The sequence below is a fragment of the Monocercomonoides exilis genome (assembly GCF_001643675.1).
Source record: "Monocercomonoides exilis strain PA203 chromosome Unknown scaffold2-2631571, whole genome shotgun sequence".
NCBI lineage: Eukaryota > Preaxostyla > Oxymonadida > Polymastigidae > Monocercomonoides > Monocercomonoides exilis.
In genome coordinates, this window is record NW_027150547.1 from 1,697,156 (window position 1) to 1,716,396 (window position 19,241).

Below are 19,241 nucleotides of genomic sequence, written 5' to 3' on the forward strand. Positions count from 1 at the left end.
GTTTCTGTATTTTTTTAATTTTTGCCTGTATTTCAATGGATACAGATGAAAATACAATTGAGCTGCATGGAGTTCAAGTTAAATTTCCGTGTAAGCCCTATTTGCCTCAAAGATTAATCATGGATCGTCTTATTGGTGCAATTTCAACTTCAACAAACGCCTTATTAGAGAGTCCAACCGGTACGGGTAAAACGCTTGCATTATTATGCGGCTCATGTGCGTTTCAGCAAAAAATGAAAAAAGAATTACTTCCAAAAGCACCATTCGCAAAAGGATCAACTAGTAATTTATCTTCTTCTGCGCCAAGATATCCACCAGTAACAACATCAGATATTGAAGATATTGTTCCAAATGAAAAGAGTGAGCCGAATTATTATCAAAAACGTATGAAAAATTTCGTATTTTTTAAGAAAGAAATTAAAATATTTTTCGTTTTTCTTATCTCAAATATCATTTTCACAAAATAACATTTATTAATTTTAATATATTGAAAATAAAATTGAAACAGCGAAATATTATCCGAGAATCTTCTATTTAACACGGACTCACATGCAGATTAAACAAATTGTCGAAGAATTGAAAAGAACAGCCTACGAGCCTCGAATGACAATACTTGCATCGAGAAAGCAACTTTGCTTGAAATTGCATGTTCGATCGTCTCCAAACCCTGGGGCAGAATGCACAAAATTGTGTAAACAAAGGATCAATGGATGCGGATACAGAAGAAGGGTTGAAAAGGCTTTGCAAATGAAGTCAATTTCAAGAGGTCTCTGGTCTCTAAAAGATCTAATAAGTATTTGCAGAGAAGTTGGTGCGTGTCCATATTTCGTCGCCATGGAAATGCTTAAAAAAGCAGAACTTGTTTGAAAAATTATTCTATTTTATTTTCGTTCATAGAAATAATGTTAAAATATTTAAATTTGAAAAGGTTTTGGCACCATATAACTACATAATCGACCCAACAATTCGCCGAGTGATGGGTGCTGCAGCTTCTCCGAACGACTCAATTTTGATATTCGACGAAGCTCACAACATCGAAAGCACATGCAGAGAGAGTGTGACATACAAGTTCACCAGAAAGGAGCTGGAGAGGGCATGCATTGAAGTGAATGAGATGGTTGAGAGATTGGATGCATTGCACAACCTGATGAATGCGAAGTGGAGAAAGGCATATGCAGAAGAGGAAGCTAAGAGGAAGCGAAACGAAAGGAAAAAAGAAAGAGAGCTGAAATGGGATAAGTGGACGAAAGAAAAGCGAATGAAAGATTTGATAGAGAAAAGAAAGGAGGAAAGAAGAAGGGAAGAAAGAGAAAAGAGAAAGAGAGAGTTCGGATTGGACGATGAGTCAGTTGTCTTTGATGAGATTGACTCTGATGCAATTGAAAAGGAAGTCGAAGAAGAAGAAAGGAAAAGAGAAGAAAAAGAAAAAATACAGGAAACAATCAAAAATAGCGTAATTGACAAAGCGAAAATAAGTTTTAAGCCATCTTTAAAATCGTTATCTTCTGTTCCATCATTGTCTTCAAACTCACTATTCACTTTTCACAATCAGAATTCCTCTCCTCAATCGACAACACCATTACTGTCATCATCAAAATCCCCATCTCCATCACCTTCTCCAGTGCCAGGACAATCTTCAATTTTTTCATCCGCCCAACCATCGTCCAGTGTGCTTCCTCAAAATCCCTCAGAGAAGGGCTTTTTTGTTTCTCAGTTTCCTTCCATTCCATCAGCGCTTCATTGGTCATCTTGTCTTCCTGTCTACAAAGATTGGGCAAGGCCGTTTGGGTTGGAGAGGTTAGCAGATTGCTTTGTGGACGGAGGAGTAAACGATGAAGCTGAAGAAGGAGCTATTAACTTTGGCAACAATGATGCAAGTAACGGCTCTATTCTTAACCAATCAAATATTGTGACTCTTGATGACTTGAAGAAAGCTGACAAGGACAGTGGATCAATAGAAGGATCAGAGATGAGTATTAGTTCAGCAGAAGCCGATCAACAGAAAAGTGATGGTGAGAAGAATGATTTGCAAGCGAAGGCAGAACAGACAATGAAAAGCTATGAAGTGACCAATAATGAAACATTCATGGAAAGTCTTATGAAGATGGGGAATGCGGTGTCAGAGCTGAAAGAGATTGCGAAGACAAAGAAAGAGGCGAGAAGGGAAATCAGAGAGAAAACTGCAGAAAGTGAAAGAGAAGAACTTATGAAAAGAGGAATTTTCAGAAACAAGGAAGAATATGTTGACGAAGGAAAGACAACAAACTTGATGATATTAAGATCTTTAGCTTCGGTTAGATCCTCAGGTGAAGCAGGAAAAAATGACAATGGAGATGATGATGACATTGAATGCTTGGGATCAAAAAGTCAGTTTCAACCACAAAACTTAACAAAATCAACAAGTTCAGTTTCTGATGAAAACGAACTAACTGAAGAAGAAGAAGAAGAAGAATCAAACGACGAAGTTGGAATAAACGAAGGATTTTTTGATCATTCTGTTCTGGGTTTTGCATTGAATGTGATGGGATGGATGCTGAAAAGAGTGACGCATTGGGTGATGGCCAAAGAGATTGCAGCGAATGACGAACTTATGAAGCATCAGGGGAAAGCAATACGTTTGCAACACTTGAGCTTATTTGAAAATCTATTTGCTATTTATTGTCTATCATTTTGCATTCTATGATTACTGATTATTTCCTTTTTAATGTTTCTGCTGTTTCCAATTTTCCATATTTTCTCTCAACCTTTTAAAGCGACATTCTCAACAACACCTGTCTCTGGTGGAAGATGGATGATATCTGATGAATTTGACCCCACAAAGAAAGTAGACAACCTTCAGTGTGTTCTCAAACAACTTTATCTTTTTATTTTTTCATGAATCTGACAATGTTTCTATTTTGATGCTTTTCTTTAATAATTCATAATGTTTGAATTTATTAAATAATTCGATATTCTTTTTCAGTTTTCTTGGTGAGCATGGAAGGTTTTGCTTTGAGTCCAGTGGAATAACAGATCAAACACTGATATTATTTACCAAATGTTTTCATGTTTTGGATGAATTCAAATTCAATACTACAGATGATATTGATGAAGGAGATGGGGGAGATGACGATTATGACGAAGAAAATAAGGGATCCAAGAAGAGTTATGAAAAAGGAACAAAGAAAAGAAGGAAAATTGATGATGAAGAAGGAGCAGGAGACGATGAAGACGATAAGGATTCAAAAAAAGTGAAAGATCAACTTGACAAAGAGAAAAAGATGCAATTCAAAGAGCTTCAGAAAAAGGAAGAAACATTTAATCGTAGAGTTTGGGCAACTGTCCACTCATTCATCAAACGGAAAAAAGTCTATTTGTCGATCAATGAACTGCTTCGGAGGAATCAGAGGCTGCTGCGAGCATTGAACAGCGAGGCACAAGACAGCTCAGACTCAGGAGTCAGGGCATCACGAATAAGGAACGAGCATAAGGACTCTCTTCTGAGAATGCAAAAGGATCTGATTGATCTGAAGATGCAAGCTGGATGGCTTGTGAAGAACAACAAAGACATTGGAAAGGGGTTTTCCAGAGATGGGCTTTTGATGCGAGCGAATACGATGAAGTATCTTTTGGAGGACATTCAGATGCGCAGTGATTGTGCACGTGCCCTCAACGAAATGTTTGACGGAAGTTCCGAGAGCAAGAAGAGCGATGTGCTCAGTTCTTTGAACCAGCAAGAGCAGGAAGACTTCGACGAAAACGATGTTGATGGACAGTCGGTTCCATTGCCACGTGATACTCTGATCAGCGATTCTCTTCTTGTTGTCATGGAAAAGCTGTCTCTTTTGAGTGATTTTTTCTTCCACGAAAACGGAATGTTTGTTGAGCAATATGGACTTCTGATGGAGTTTAACAGGAGCTTGGTGCAAAAGGGAGCAGATAGAGAAAGAGATATGAAAAGAGAGATGGCAAAGCTGAATACAAACAACGCGCAAAATTCAGGAGCATCCAACGAAGATTACAAAAGAAGAGGAAAAAAGAGGGTGTTTGGAATGTCACAGGAGAGTATAGAAGAGAAGTATGCGATGAAGAAGAGACAAGATGAAGAAGAGAATGATGTTAATGTGGATTTGTATCGATTACTCACAAGAGAAGAGAACAAATACATGCTTGACACAGACATGACAGATCTTATGAATGAAGGCTCAATGAATTCAAATCGTGCTGACAATAAAGGATGGAACGCATCTGAGAAAACAGAAAGCAACACTTTTTGGTCAGCGCATTCAACATATGTTCCAACAGCCTCTCCTTCATATTCATTTCAAAAGACTCCATCTCTCTTCGCTTCATCCATTCAACCATCCTCAGCACCTCATCCGCATTCACAATCATTTCATCCATTTCGCTCAATCTCTTTCATTGCACTTTCACCTTCGATTGCATTCCACTTCTTAAAGACTGCACGCTCCATTATCCTCACTTCAGGAACTCTTGCTCCCTTCATTTCCTTTCCTTCTGAATTGTCCACTGTCTTCTCTGACACGTTGCAAGCACCTCATGTTGTGGACATGCAGAAACAGGTACTTGCTTCTGCCATTCCTCGTCTCCTGCCTCTGAATCCTGCAAATGCTGAATTACAAGCAATGCCTTCTCAGTCATATCCATCGAGTGATTATTCACCAAGCGCTTCTTCTTCCTCTTCTTCTTCATATCCATCCTCAATGGGTAGAGAAACAACTGAGCTCTGCTCGACTTCTGCTTGTTCGCAGAACGAGTCTATGATCGATAGATATGGCGATGCTATTTTATCTATTGCAACGAATGTACCGCATGGCATGCTTGTCTTTTTCTCATCGTACAATCAGGCACTGACTTACATGCTGCGCTGGCACCGCACAAAGCTTCTTCAGAAGATATGTGATGTCAAAAGAGTGTTTGTTGAGTCGAAAGAGATGGGCGAAATAGCAATTGGCAAAGTAAGGTCTTCTAACAGTAAAGTCGACGATGATGAATTTGCTTCACTCACTTCCAGACTGAAAGGAGGTTCAAAGGCAAAGTTGACTGCAAGAGAAAGAGGGAAGCTGTTTGGCTTGAGCCAGAAACAGAAATGGATAGAAAGAAAGGAGCAAGAGAAGAGGGCACGTTCTATGAAGTATGGACAACCTAACGCGACAGAACAGAATTTTTCATCTCTTTTTGGTAGGACAAAAAGAACCGGATCTTTCAGCGATGATCTAACAGAATCAAGTAAATCACTTGACTCAGAAGATGCATTTGAAAGCAAATTGTTCGGGGACGATGAAGATGAAGAGGACAAAGATGATGATTTTGAAAATGACGATGACACAAGGAATGATGAAGAAAGCACATTTTTGACGGTGATGATGGAAAACTACAGACACGCTATTCAAATCAGTCTTCATGAAGAAAGGAAAAGAGAACAAAAACTGAATGCATCTTCAGATGCAGCACTGTCAAGAAGTTCATCATTGAGTTTCAACTCAAACTCTGACAATTTGGATGATGAAGAGTCAATCATTTCCAAAACCAGGCTGCTTGAGGATGGAGATGAAGATACCAGCCTTCAAAACAGTTTGGACTATACAAGCAATAACGAAGACAATGATAGCAGTAAAGGCGAAAGAAGAAATTCTTTGACAAGGCGAACTTCGAGCTTTGGCGATAGTCGTTCTCGTTCAAAGAAAGCTATGCAATCCAGATCCCCTGATCCTAATCAATGGATCGTGCTTGATAAGAAATACTCATCTTATTCGCATTCTTCCTTCTTTTCAAGCTACTCTCTGTCAAATCTTATCCCACTTGAAGGGAAAGGGAATGCAGCTGGTGGAGCACTGTTGTTTGCCATCTGCCGAGGTCGCATAAGCGAAGGGATCAATTTTCAAGACGCTTTGTGTCGTTGTGTGGTGCTGATGGGTGTTCCTTATCCAGCAAAGAACGCACCAGAAGTTGTTCTGAAGAAGGAATACAACCAGATGGTTCTTGAGAAAACAAAGAAAGCTCTATCATCTTCAATGAAAGAAAGCAAGCCTTTTGGGATGTCAGTTTCAGCATCGCCACCAAAGCCTCAGATGATGCTGCCTCTATCAGGCAATGAATGGTACAATCTTCAAGCACTCAGGGCGTCTAACCAGGCACTTGGACGAGTGATCCGCCACAGAGCTGATTATGGTGCGATGATTATGCTGGACAGCAGATATGCCCGACCGACTGTTGCTTCGCATTCTCCGCCTTTCCAAAGATATTCCTCTTCTGGTTCAAAAAGCGCGTTTGAATTCAGGTTGGAGAGCCAGAGTCAGATCAGAGGAGGTCTATCAAAGTGGTTCTTGCCTTACATAACAGATTTGGGCAGTGTGGAAGAGTTGTGCAACATTCTCCCTGGATTTTATCAGCAAGCCAGAACACATTCAGAAAAGATCAGAAAAGAAATGGCAATGGAAATAAGAAGGATGAAGCAGCAGGCATTTGAAAAAAGAAAAGAGGAAATGAACGATGAAGAGAAAGCCATGAAACAGACTGGCATGGAATATAGGAAAGAAAATGAGTTTTCAATTCCAAAAAGAAATGAGAGTCAAATTATGAGGCAACCAATGCCAACGATGCATAACATCAATGATAGCACTTCTGCTGGAAGAACTGCAGAAGAGTCAAAAGAGAGGCGTCCATCATCTTACTCGCTTTTGGAGCAATTTCGAATGAGGAAAGTGAAAATAAAAGCGGACGAAGCTGCGAAAGAACTTGACGCAACTCAGCCTCAGAAAAGTGGAGTTGAACAACAGCAAGTTGAAGATGCTGGAACCGAAGAGAACGAAGATGGAGCAAGAATAAAAGATGAAATTATGAGTAAAATTATTGAAGAAGACAAATCAAATGGAATTGTTGGAAACAACGCAATGATAAGTGATTATGATGATGATAACTTGGACAACAAGATGGTTGACGATGCTTTAGGCTTGCTAGAAAATAAAGAAGAAGAAAAAGAGATAAGCTTTGAAGACATTACCAGAACGTTAAGCAGCGAAAATTTGGAAGTTTTGAGTCGCCTTTCATTCAACTCGCCATCAGGAACGCAGCCAGTGACTGATATTACTTCTCCAATTAAATCCACACAAAAAGTGTCACTTGCCAGCCAAATGCATTCTTCATTCACTCGCGCTTCATCTCTTCTTTCTTTATCTTCCAATAAACGAAAGCTTAGTCAACTTTCTTCCCCACTGAAGCAGGAACTTCAAGCTGTTTCGGATGAAAATGCCTCTGATGAAGCGATTGTTAAAACGGAATTATCTCCACTTTCTGAGTATTCTTCTTCAACAAACTTGCCAGACGAAAATCATGAAGCACAGACACCTCAATTTCCAGATGCATCTGTTTCTTCCTCAGAATCCACCATTGATGAAGCGTCTTCATCATCTTCGTCTTCGTCATCTCCAACATCTCCATCGTTTTCACCTTTGCATACATATGACTACTATTTGCCTCCTCCGTTGTCTCCATCAACAGTTCTTCCTTTGCCAGCCATCCAAACAAAATTTGCTGGGACAATAAATGCACTTGAGCAGTATATCCGCTATGAGATGTTTCGAAGAGCGAAAAAATTGGAAGAGAGAGAAAGAGACACAGAAACAGAAAAGGAGAAGATTACTGACATGCTAACACAAAAACAATTGCGATATAAAGAAATTCAGAATCTGTTAGAATGCGAAAGAGAAAAAGTGAAGAGAAGAAAGGAGAAAGAAGAAGAAAGAAAGAAGAGAGCGGAAGAAGAAAGCAAAGAAAGAGAGAGAAAAGAAGCAGAAATGTTAGAGATGGCAAAGCAGAGGCAACTGGAGAAAGAAGAAAGATTTGCCAAAATGAGAAATGCAAAATACCTCAAAAACTTTTCAAGGCGATCAGTTGGAGGACTGGAAATCTTGCTTCCTCCTTCACAAATGGCACAAATGGGATCTGCTTCTTCGGCTTCTCCAAATTCGATGCTGACACAAGGACGCTCTCCAACTGCAGAACCAACTTTCAGGTTGCATACTCCATCACCTGTTAAACCACATGTTGTGTTTCCTTCAGCTGATCATAGCAGTGAAAAAAGAACTGTTGATTCAGAATTTGACATGTCTCATCCTTCTGACACAACAGGAACATTCGAAGGATCACCCGAACATGGTTTGATGGATGTTAAATTCGATATTGGTTCAATTCAAACACAGAACAATGGTTTCTTTGCAACTAATTTGAATTCAAATGCATCTGCCCAAAACATAGACACATCGTCGATTACATCCAATTCAGAACAGCGCGCATCAATCCAATCCGACGGAGTAGCAGAACAAACAAGCAAGCCAAACAAGATGAATCGACTTCTTGCTCTCAAAAAGGAGCAAGCGATGAAGCGTAAGCAGCAGGCTGAGCGTAGTCAGTCAGAGATTACTTCACCAACACAGTCTTTGTCAACACCGAAGCATCTGACAATATCTCCTTCTTCATCTATTTCTAATACACGCCCAAGATTCAGGCTGATGCAAGCTATTCAGCAGTTTGAAGACAATGAGCAGAAGAAGATGGACGAAGGAAAGAGTGAAAAGGAAAAACGATTGGAGCAATGGAAACAGAGTCAGATAGAAAAAAGCAGAGCAGGATTTAGAGGTTGCATCAACAGTGCAGACTGTGAATTTGATGATGGAGGAAAATTCCCTTCTTATCCAACTGAAGAAAACAAAGCTTTCTCGAAAACTCTTTCGAGAAAAAGTGATGGTGTAGTTAGTGGAGCATTTGAAGAAGGCGAAGATCCCACAGAAACTGAAGAGGCAGATCTTCGCTCTTCACAAAGAGGAAGAAGGCGCATAGCAAAATGCTATTCTGATCCAGTGTTTGATCCTTCATCGCCACTTTTGTCACAAGAGGCAACAACTTCTGCGTTTTCTCAAGTTCTTCCAAGTGCATCATCATCAGCTTCAGTAAAAGATATGCTCGAGCAATTCCGAATGAAGAAAAATGACTTTATTGATGTGGAAGTGCAATCTTTTGGTTCAAAGTCTCCTTCTCCAAGAATTTCATCTCCAATAAACAGATCTTTAATGCCTTTTTCTCAGCGTTCTGGTCGATCGTCTCAATCGCCTTCGCCTGTTAGAGCATCAATTGAAAAAGGAAGTTTATCTCCATCGATTGCAATACCCTCAGCAATACTTTCTCCTTCCTTCGATATTCGACCATCACAATCGCACAATCCTCCGTTGCCTCCTTCATTTTCATCTCAATCGTATCCAGCAAGCACAACTCCATTTTCCCAGCCTGATGCATCTTCAGCTAAAAATAATGAATCCGGCTATAATGCTTCTTCTTCTACTACTTCTTCTTCTGCAGCTCCATCTTCTTCATCATTGCACCCATTGTCTCCACTTTCGTCTCCACATATTTTGCAGACCCCACCTTTGCCTGTTGACAATCCATTTTCTCCAAGAACAGAGCAATGGAGAGAGAAAGTTATGAAGTCGATTCCATCCCTCACATCGGATTTGTCTACCATTCCATTGAAAACACCATCTTTGGATTCAATCAACGATTCTGTCGTTGGAAAACAAACATTTACTATTCATGATGATTATGATGTTGGGGCCAAGAAGAGAATAGCAAGTGAAATGGCTGTGTCTGTTGAAGACAACGAAGAGGCTTTTGTTGATGAAATGATTGCACTTGAAGAAAGCTTAGTGGAGGAGGACAAACTTGAAAAGGAGTTGGAGTATGAAATTGAAACATATGAGAAGAGCACATTGGAAAATGAAAACAATAAAAAGATGGATATATGTGAAAATAACGATGCTTCAAAAACTGGAAATCCAGGAAATAGCACTGAACAGAATGTTCCAGATGAAAGTGATGAAATGATAGAAGAAATGATACATGAAGACGAGGAAGAAAGATTGGAAATCCTCAAAAAGGAGAATGAATATCCCGAAGAGCAGCAGGAAATAATGAAGAATAAGGAAAAAGAACAAAAAGCGGATGATGAGAAATCTAAAGATGTGAGTGAATTTAATTGGGAGGGAAATATGCAACTTGATGATAAAGAGAAAGAACTTGTTAACAAACTAATGATAGTGATGAAACAAAAAGGAGTTAAAGTGAGCTTTTCAAATGCCGAAGACGCGCAAAGTTGTAATGATACTTCTTCGTCTTCTGAGCATGGCTTTCCATTAAACAATGAAGAGCAACAAAATTTTGACAGCAGTTTTGCTCCAGTCAAAATATTGGATTCTCAGTTGATGAATGATTCAAAAACGTCATCTGCTCAAAACAATATCAAGCAATTTCAAGCACAATTCGGTTTAGGTTCTCATAATTATCAATCATCCATTCAAAATACAGGGAGATCCTCGACTTTTCTTTACCAACAGCATTCTCATCAAAAGGAATCCAAATCTGAGTTTGATTCATCTTCAGAAGATGACAGTGACAAGGTGATACCAATGCATTGCCTTGTTGCATGCAAGCATTGTCATAACTGCTTTGTGATGCTTGTTGAAAGTGATTGCGATTTAGATTCAAAACTTCAGAACTATCAAAAGCAGAATTCCAAATCCGGATCTGATTCGTTCTTGCTTCCTTTGTGGTATCTTCTGCCTCCTCCTCCGTCAGGCCTGATTCAGCCAGCACCAATAAAGCAGTTACCTCAGCCATTAGCTTATCGTCTATCTGATTTGTTGGCTTCGTCTATATCTTATCAAGATTCCAACCAGGAAGATAACTTGCCATTTTCAACAGAAAATAACACCTCAAATGTTCTGCAAACTTCACAAAATGCAACAGTTTCTGATTCAAGTGAATCTGATGTCAAAAAAATGCCTCGTTGTTCATTTGTTCGTGATTTTGTGGATTTGAGACCTTCTGTTGTTCATCAGACATCTCAATACGTACAACTTCGTCATCTTCTTTCCATAACGTCATCAGTGCCAGTATCTGCTGCTCCTAAAGCTGATTCATTTCAGCCGTTTCATCTTTTGCAAATGTTTCCTTCTGAACATATTCTTCGGCAAAATCAACAAAATGATGAACAAGAAGATATATCTCTGACTTCAACTTCAACTTCAGTTGAAATCCAGCCATTGGATTCTCTTTCTCTTTCTCCTTCGCTTTCTTCAGTCTCTTCTTTATCGTTTCAACAGCTTTCAATGGCTCCATCAATTCCTGTGAAATCCAAAGAACCACAACTGTTGGCTCATCCTACTCAACCAGCTTGTCAACAGCATTCACTTTCCAAGCATCATTCTTGTACTGTCTCTTCTTTGTCATCGTATCCTTCGTCTTGTTTGGATTCTCTTCCATATTCTCTTTTGACCCAAACTTCAGCAGCTGTCTTAGCAATTATCCATCGAGGATCGTTAATTGGAATTGACGAAAGATTTCCACATTGCATCACATTGCTTGAAAAAGCACAATTGATAAATGAAGAGCTGTCTTCAAATTCTATCCAAAATGTTATTGATGAATCAAATGAACTTGGAAAGAAAATTCAAATGAAGCGCATGACAGAAGAAAAGCAAGCAGAACTTAAATCGCAATTATTGTCATTGCAAACGAAGCTCAAAGAACTTTTAAATCCTCAGCAGTCAATGCATCATCCTTTGCCTCATTCTTTCACTGGAAAAGCAGCATTGTCAAATGCCTTTTGGAGTGCTCCAGATGGAAAGCTTTTCGCTTCAATCTACTGTGCGTCCTGCCAATCAGTTGTGGGAGTACAGCAGATTGCATTCGGAGCTAGCTCCTTTTCAACTTCCGGAACAATGAATTTACAAGATATTTCTCTCGGTACTGTTCACTTTTTTGCTGAAAAATGTTTGATTTCAAATAAAGTGGGATTAACAAGAGTCTGTCCTCGTATCGAAAATAACATTACATCGTGAAATAATTATTATTAAACACTCAAGCTGCATCATTAGAATTATTTACCAATTGGCTTGTTTTTATGTAATATTTTGTGTTTTATTTTATTGCTGTTTTTTATTTTGTGGTTTATGAACCAGAACACACAGCATGTGCATAATATATTCTTTTTTTAATTAAAAAAAGTCAATTATTTTTAAGTTTCAATAACTAATTTTACGATTTTTTTTTGTGGATGATTGAATTACAAATAATTTTATTTTCAATTTCATTGTCATATTTCAACAGAAATGCAAAATTCAAACGAAAACGTATTTGAAAAAGTAGTTTCAATAAATATTCACCACAATTTAATGTTGTTTGCAAAAAAATAATTATTCGCCCATCATTTATCATTCTCTAAAACATGGGACCTGGCTCTTCAAAGCAGGTCGCTGAGATATTGCAAGAGACTCCATTTTCACTTCCCGCAACTCCTATTCAAGGTGTAGAAGTGAGTTTACCCGATAAATTCAACCAGAAAGAATTTTTTAAACATGTTTTTATCGTTTGGAGTATTCGGCATCCTTCTTCTAATTGGACGAGAGTTTCGCAAGGATGGTACGATACATTTTTATTACTAACTTATTTTATTTTTTGAAAGCTATTATATTCCCACAAGAGGTGATATTGGAGCAAAATTGCGAGTGGAAGTGTTCCGTCAAGAATATTATCCTCAAAGTACAAAGGTTTCTACGATTGATCCATCAGACAGAACTACAGAAATAGTGGATTTGGATTCAAGAAATTCAAAAATAAGAAGTCGTTTATCTTCGGTACATATTGATGATTTTGATCGGATTTTGCTTTCGTCACAAGTTTGTTTTTAATAGTAAAATTTTTACTGATTTTATAATTATCGTTATAACATGATTGCAATTTCAGGCTTCTGCGCCTCCATCACAGTTCTTTGAGATGAATTGCGCTGAATATTTTGGAAGTGGTCTGATAGAATACAAAAAATTGACATCACAAGATCTTGAAAAAACAATTCCAGATTTTCAAGCCCCACCTACAGCAGCAAAGCCAATTAGAGAAGAAATAGAAGGAGCAGAGCCAGGGATCACTGATTTTTGGGAAACTTCTGTCAGACCAGATTTGTATTGTTACACAAAACATACGGATCTTCTATTTACGTCTGAGTCTCGAAATCCTGTAATGTCTTTGGACGAAGCATGGATGGGACCGTTATTTCCTGGACTTGCACCATTGCTTCCATTACCTTCAGCCGCAGTTACTTCTCCATTGTCTACTATTTCTTCTCTTTTCACAGATGACGAGACATTCGAATTAGATCCAAACTACTACATTGCTAGCGAAGATCACTTGACAGTGATGAGCTGGCATGTTTCACCACCAGTTGCATACACAAATAATCCTTCTTCGTCGCTCAGCGGTCTGTTCTTGTCTCCTCCCTGGAAGCTGCGGTGTGCGCAGATTGCCTCAATCATCCTGTCTAGGTCACCAGACATCGTGTGCCTGCAAGAGGTTCCTACAGAAGGCTTTGGGCAGCTGGCACGCGCTTTGTTCACAGTCTACAATGGCACAATGCTGACAGTTGTGCCACCACAGCACGATAGCCCGCAGCAGACTGCTGATAAAAGAAACGAGAAGCAGGAAGTTCAAACGGAGCAGCCAGTATCCAGAATGCGCGGCTCAACAGCACAGGGATATATGCCTCTTCCATCAACGCCTCCATCTTCTTTTGGTGCAGCCAACTTCACTTCGACCTCAACTTCGATTTTTCCTCCTTCAAATACACAGAATTCATTGTCATCGCCTGTAAATGACACGTCACTTCATCCACACAACCCCTCTCTATCTCAAACAAACAGTACCAATTCGAAGTATCCGCCTGGCTATTCGCTTAACCACTACGCCGACTGCTGCAACTGCATCTTCTACAAGCGCTCAAAGCTGGCCTCGCACGGACGTCCAATTCCGCTCGACATGTTCGAAAAAACGCTTGCCCAGTCATACATCCCACCAGCTGTGCCTCGCCCTTCAGCCTCAGCCACATCCGCGCAAGCACAGCGCTCTCAATCGCCTTTGGGGCCTTCTCCTTCTCGTTCCAGCTCCAGCTCTCGATCTCGTTCACGCTCACGCTCTCCTCCTTCTTCTCCTGTGTCTGCACTTCCAGCCAGAAGCTCCACTCCTTCATCTCCTGATCCTTCCTCTCCTTATGCTGTCACTGATTCTACCAAACTGCTTCAGTCTACACCATCACCCAGCAAGCGTTCTTCATCTCCATTCAATTCACCTCCTGTCTCCCTGGCGCCCACACTCAGGAAAGACGGCTTCATGTCTCTTGCATCCACGTCACTATCAGATCTCACTCCAATCAACACTGATGCTTCCTCTTCTTCTCTCATCTCAGTCGAACGTTCAATCACTCCAACATCCCTCGTCTCCTCTTCCACTCTTTTGTCTCCTGTCCTTCGCACTCCATCGCCTTCACAAAATGCTTCAGGTGTTCAGTCTATTTCAATGATATCGACACCTTCTTCAAATTCTCCTTCTGGACTGTCTCCAAACACTTCAGCGAGCACAGGCACAGGCACAAGTATTGTGCAAAGCAGCAATAAAGACTCATCTGAGCCGACGATGCCTCAAATGGAGCTGCTGGCGATGAACATGGACATTGCATCGTCCTCTGCACGGATTGGGCTGACTGAAATGCGATCGCTGGGGATGTTCATTGGTTTTGTGGATGAAGTGAGCGAGATGCAGACTCCTCCACTGCTGAGCTACGAGGACGAGCTAACAGGTTCGTATGCACTGGAGGACTACATGAGCAGGGAGAGGAGGAGGATCAATGCCAGAAACAACCGCAGAAAGAAGCTGGCGAGGAGAGAGGAGCTGGACAGGGCTGTACAGGAAGAGGAGAGGAGGATCAGAGAAAGAGAGATGGCAAGAGAGCGTGAGAGGCAGAAAGTGAGGGAAGATCAGGAAGCAGACGATGAGGATACAGATCATGACATTGTGGATCCAATGCCACTGTTGGGGATGGACGATGACTCTTCAAGCGAAGAGAAAGGAATCAGAAGGAAGCGCCGGAAGATGAAGAATGACGATGAATCTACATCAGGGAGGGCTATTTTGGATGAGATCACGGATGACGAGAATATGGATACAGATGAACAGACAGGCACCCAACAGCGCAATAGAGAGATGGGAGACATGAACTCACATGCAGATGCGATGGAGCGCCTGGGTGCAGGTGGAGATGAGATGATGGCACGAGTAGGAGAGCATCCAGAGCCTGCCCCTTTAAACAGGCCCACAGGTCTTGTTCCATACGGGCCTGGTGCGCTTACGTCGAGCAAGACTTTCCTCGGAACAACAGACCGGTCAGAATTCGAGTCATCGCGCTCCACCACGACTGTGTCTGTGTTTGCGGGTGTGCTGGGAAATGTGCGGGGAACATCTTCACGTTTGTCACTCTGTAAATATCTGAAGCCTCGCCCAGTCACCATCATGATGCTCCCTACTCATTCTCTTAGACCACGTCTGGCTGGTGCGCTGATCACCCCACACTACTACAACGTGGCACAGGTGTATGCGTCTATCTCCTCCATGCGGCACCACTACGTCCGCACCATCCGCCGCCCGCTTCCTCACTCAGTTGCAAAGACAGACAGCACAGGAACTGCCATCCGCCCCCGCTTTGCTCGTCCTTCGCAGACGATTGTCTTTGTGACGTCGGTGCTTCTCTTCGGAAATGCGACGTTTGGCGAAGACCTCCGCTTTGCGCAGATAGTCAATCTGACGCGCTCTGTCTACTTTCTGATGCACAGACAGTACTCGTCCACTCTTTCTGCTGCTGAAGATGCCAGCCTCTTTCTGCGGGGTGTTCCATTTACTGTTCCGTCTCTGTTGCCTCAGGACGCGTCATCGATGGTGTCGTCGCGGTCGGTGTCGTTGATGCATCCGTTTGGGAAGGACAATCGCATTCCAATCATCGTCTGTGGTGACTTCTCTGCTGCCACCCTCAACACCCCCACAGTGCGGGTAATGATGCGCGGGGCTGAGACGTCTTCTCATCCGTCCATTCGTTTCTCACCTGTCCTGCGCTGCTTGGTGTCCCTCCCGTCATTCAGAAACAACCCGCTGGAGATGAGAGAAACGCAATTCCGCTTTGGTAGGATGTCGCGATTGAGGAAAGAGGTCGAAAGAGAGCTGGACAAAATGTGGGAGGCAGAGAAGGAGAGAGAAAATGTATATGAGGAAGAGCGGATGAGGGAGATCGACAGAAGAAGGATGATCTTTAGGGAGTATGACAGGATCAAAGACAGAAAGATAATGCATCAGTACTTCAGAGAAAAGAAGAGAGCAAGGATGAAGGAGATAGAGATAGAACTGGGCAGAGAGCTGATGACAAAGGAAGAGAGAGACAAGCCATACAAATTGTATCGACCAGAGTTAGAGAAGAAGATAGACTTCAACCTGCAGACAGCATCGCCTGAGAAGCTGAAAATACTCATGAGGCAGCGCCCGTCGTATCTTCCATTCAAAACATCACCGATTCCTGTATTCCCTGAGCTGGAGAGTGTACGTGTCCCTCCGCTGCCCTTGTACCCAACAGCCATGCACCCAGACTCAAGATTCGCACAGTCCTCTTCTTCAAATAGCTCTTCCAACACCACAATTGTTGTGGCTGATGATCCAGAATGTCCTGCAGATGCAGCAGATGTGGCAGATGCCTCTGCAGAAGCACATCTTCTGCCTCTCTCCGAGCGCGTTTCTCGGCAGCACAACAACTGGGACCAGTTTGGCGTTGCAGAAGATCTCCAGGCAGACCTGCTGCCTTGGGAAGCATCCCAAATGCATACAAGGTTCCCTTCTATTCCTGTTCGTATTCGCGACCCGGCACTCAATCCAATATTTGACCCACATGCGAACTATGAAGATTACTATCATTATGATGATGATGAGAACAGCAACTCTTCGTCAGACAGAAACGGAAGCAGCGACGACACAGAGAGAGACGCCAAATCCAGCAAAGGAAGTCGAAACAAGCGCAGGAGAAACGGAAAGAATGTGAAGGACTCGAAAAGAGCGAAACACAAGAAGGAAAAGAAAGAGCCCATTAACGAACTGGATGTGTTCACTGGTCGTGCGAAGGTCAATCGCACCATTCCAATTCTGCGTCCGCGCCGGCCTCTGCCGCTTCCACCAGACACGCTTGGGCACTGGTTCCCTCAGCCGCAGATCAACCCGAACACGTGCAAGCTACGCCTCCACAGCATCACACCGCTGGCAGAAGAGGTTGGTGAAGGTGCAGCACACGAGGCACGCATTGACTCCTGGAAGGGTCTGCCACCTTACTTCAGAAAGACACCTCATTCTGCTCTAAGGCTGTATTCACACGAGTTTGAGGAGCTACTGCCGTGGATTATGGAGGAAGAGGTGGAGGAGCAGAGATGCAGAGCGAGTGCGGCAGAAGGCAGAGGCTTTGGGTCTGAGAATAAGTTTCAAAGAGCATCTGGAAGAAGTAACAGCACACCTTCACGCTACAGTCACGCCATTGGGAGGAGAGGCTTTGGCCAAATGAACACCAGCGGAGGAGAAGGTCAGCACATTGCGATTGACATGGGGAATGGGCTGACATTTCATCAGATGGCAACTTATCTCCGTCCTCGTGCGCTGAATGATCTCGACGACAATCCACTCGCACTGGCAACCAGACAGCCGCAGGGAATGGCTGGACTGCAGAAGAGAAGCATGACAAACTTTTCTCAGTCAACTTCCACAAACTTTGATGCGTATTATGGGCTGAGTGAAGACTCGTCGCTGTCATCCTATTCGCTGGTGGGACTGCTGACAACGCATTCTTCACACAACAGAAAGGACGATACAAACTCACTCTCCACCCGCAGCAGCACTTCTGACACTTCTTTCTTCAAAGAGCAAGCCCAATTCTCTCCATCCAACTCTTCTTTGCACTCGCTGAAGAAGTCTTCCCCACTTGCCATGTCGTCCCAGTGCAGCCCGCTTGCTGCTCCAAAAATCATGTCGAAAGGAGCAGGCTCCATTTCTGCCCAGCTTTCTGCGCTATCTGCACATCCAGATCATGTTCATCATCCCTCCTTGCCGTTCGGCAGTGAAGTCATTCTGTTTCGGATACCCATTCGCTTCATCGACGCCTGGTCGCATGTCACTAAGGCACCACCTGCACACACGATGTACTTGAAGGACGGCGAGCGAACTATTTCTGCGCCTTCTGATTATGTGTTCACCACGAATCACCTCCACCCAATTCTGGTGAAGCTTCCTCGGCTGGAGAACGAAACAGAGGCCGACCGAGATGACTGGGAGCGGATACGTGGGGCGTCCCACAGCTCTGAGTGGAGTCGGCATCAGCGCAACAGATACCAGAGAGGAGGGAAGGACGACACACAACAGGACAGCAGCACCCGCAGCACCAGCCAGTATACCTCATCTGGAAGGAATGGAAAAGGGAGAGGAGGAGCGAGAGAGAGTACAGAAGACGATGGCACAGGAACAACAGTTGTTACCTCCACGACTGGCTTCACTTCTCGTGGTTCGACTCATTCTCGCACAATTACTTCGTCCAACAGTATCCGCACAGACACACATTCGATGTCTCCCTCACGGCCGTTCGATTCCACAGACAGCGACAGCTCACCCAGCGACGACACCACACTCCTCACAGGCGACCGCACCACACACGGAAGAGGCAATAATATGAATACTGGAGGAAGAGACAGGTTTGACAGGGGCAATCGATTCAGAGGTGATGATGGCTTTGGAGGTGGGGGTGGAGGAGGTGGCGGTGGCCAGGAAGGAAGGCAGAGGCAGCGCTTCCTGATGCCACTTTGTCTGTTCCCGTCGTCGCACAGGCCGGTGTTCACAGTCTACCACAGGTTTTGGGAGGATCCGAAGAGCTATGCGAAGCGGATGGTGGATGCGCTGAAGGCTGAGCGCGGAGAGATTGAAGGGCGTCGCATAGAAAGAGAAAGGATTCTGAAGATGGAGCAGGACAGAGAGAGAGAAGAGGAAGACAAGAAGCTGATTGAGCGGATCAGAGAAGAAGAAAGAGAGAAAGAACGCCAAAGGAACATGCGCCAAAAGAAATACAAGAAACAGGCGTAGATTAATGTGTATATATTTTTTATCTGTGAATTATTGTTTGAATGTTTTTTTTCTTTGTGTGTTATTTTAAATGTTCTTATTTTTTTGATGTTGTATGTGTTCCATGTTTGTTTATGTTCAAATGCTTGTTGCGTGTATTCACTTCACAAGCTGTTTTATACTCCATTTTTTTAACCATTTATCTTTAAAATAAAGGAGAGTACACTCAATTTATA

At 42.5% G+C, this 19,241-nt stretch overlaps 2 protein-coding genes across 2 annotated transcripts; both read left to right on the top strand.

Moving 5' to 3' along the window:
• The first annotated feature begins 1 nt into the window (after nucleotide 1).
• On the top strand, nucleotides 2-12,137 carry MONOS_405 (putative DNA helicase required for mitotic chromosome segregation CHL1). Its single transcript, XM_067874090.1, has 5 exons — nucleotides 2-384; nucleotides 509-861; nucleotides 929-2,615; nucleotides 2,754-2,838; nucleotides 2,963-12,137. The coding sequence occupies exons 1-5, from the start codon at nucleotides 36-38 to the stop codon at nucleotides 11,889-11,891; spliced, it is 11,403 nt and encodes a 3,800-aa protein (XP_067735896.1). The 5' UTR covers nucleotides 2-35; the 3' UTR covers nucleotides 11,892-12,137.
• Nucleotides 12,138-12,277: 140 nt separating this feature from the next.
• On the top strand, nucleotides 12,278-19,238 carry MONOS_404 (uncharacterized protein; the record flags this gene model as incomplete). Its single annotated transcript, XM_067874080.1, has 3 exons — nucleotides 12,278-12,471; nucleotides 12,515-12,728; nucleotides 12,796-19,238. The coding sequence occupies 3 exons, from the start codon at nucleotides 12,278-12,280 to the stop codon at nucleotides 19,024-19,026; spliced, it is 6,639 nt and encodes a 2,212-aa protein (XP_067735897.1). The 3' UTR covers nucleotides 19,027-19,238.
• Between the last annotated feature and the right edge of the window lie 3 nt (nucleotides 19,239-19,241).

What these genes read in the sequence shown, in the direction of transcription:
- MONOS_405 (XM_067874090.1), top strand. Translation starts at nt 36, where the DNA reads ATGGATACAGATGAAAATACAATTGAGCTGCATGGAGTTCAAGTTAAA. An exon ending in GCCGAATTATTATCAAAAAC is followed by an intron (nt 385 to 508) that starts GTATGAAAAATT and finishes AAATTGAAACAG; the next exon opens with CGAAATATTATCCGAGAATC. An exon ending in GCATCAGGGGAAAGCAATAC is followed by an intron (nt 2,616 to 2,753) that starts GTTTGCAACACT and finishes AACCTTTTAAAG; the next exon opens with CGACATTCTCAACAACACCT.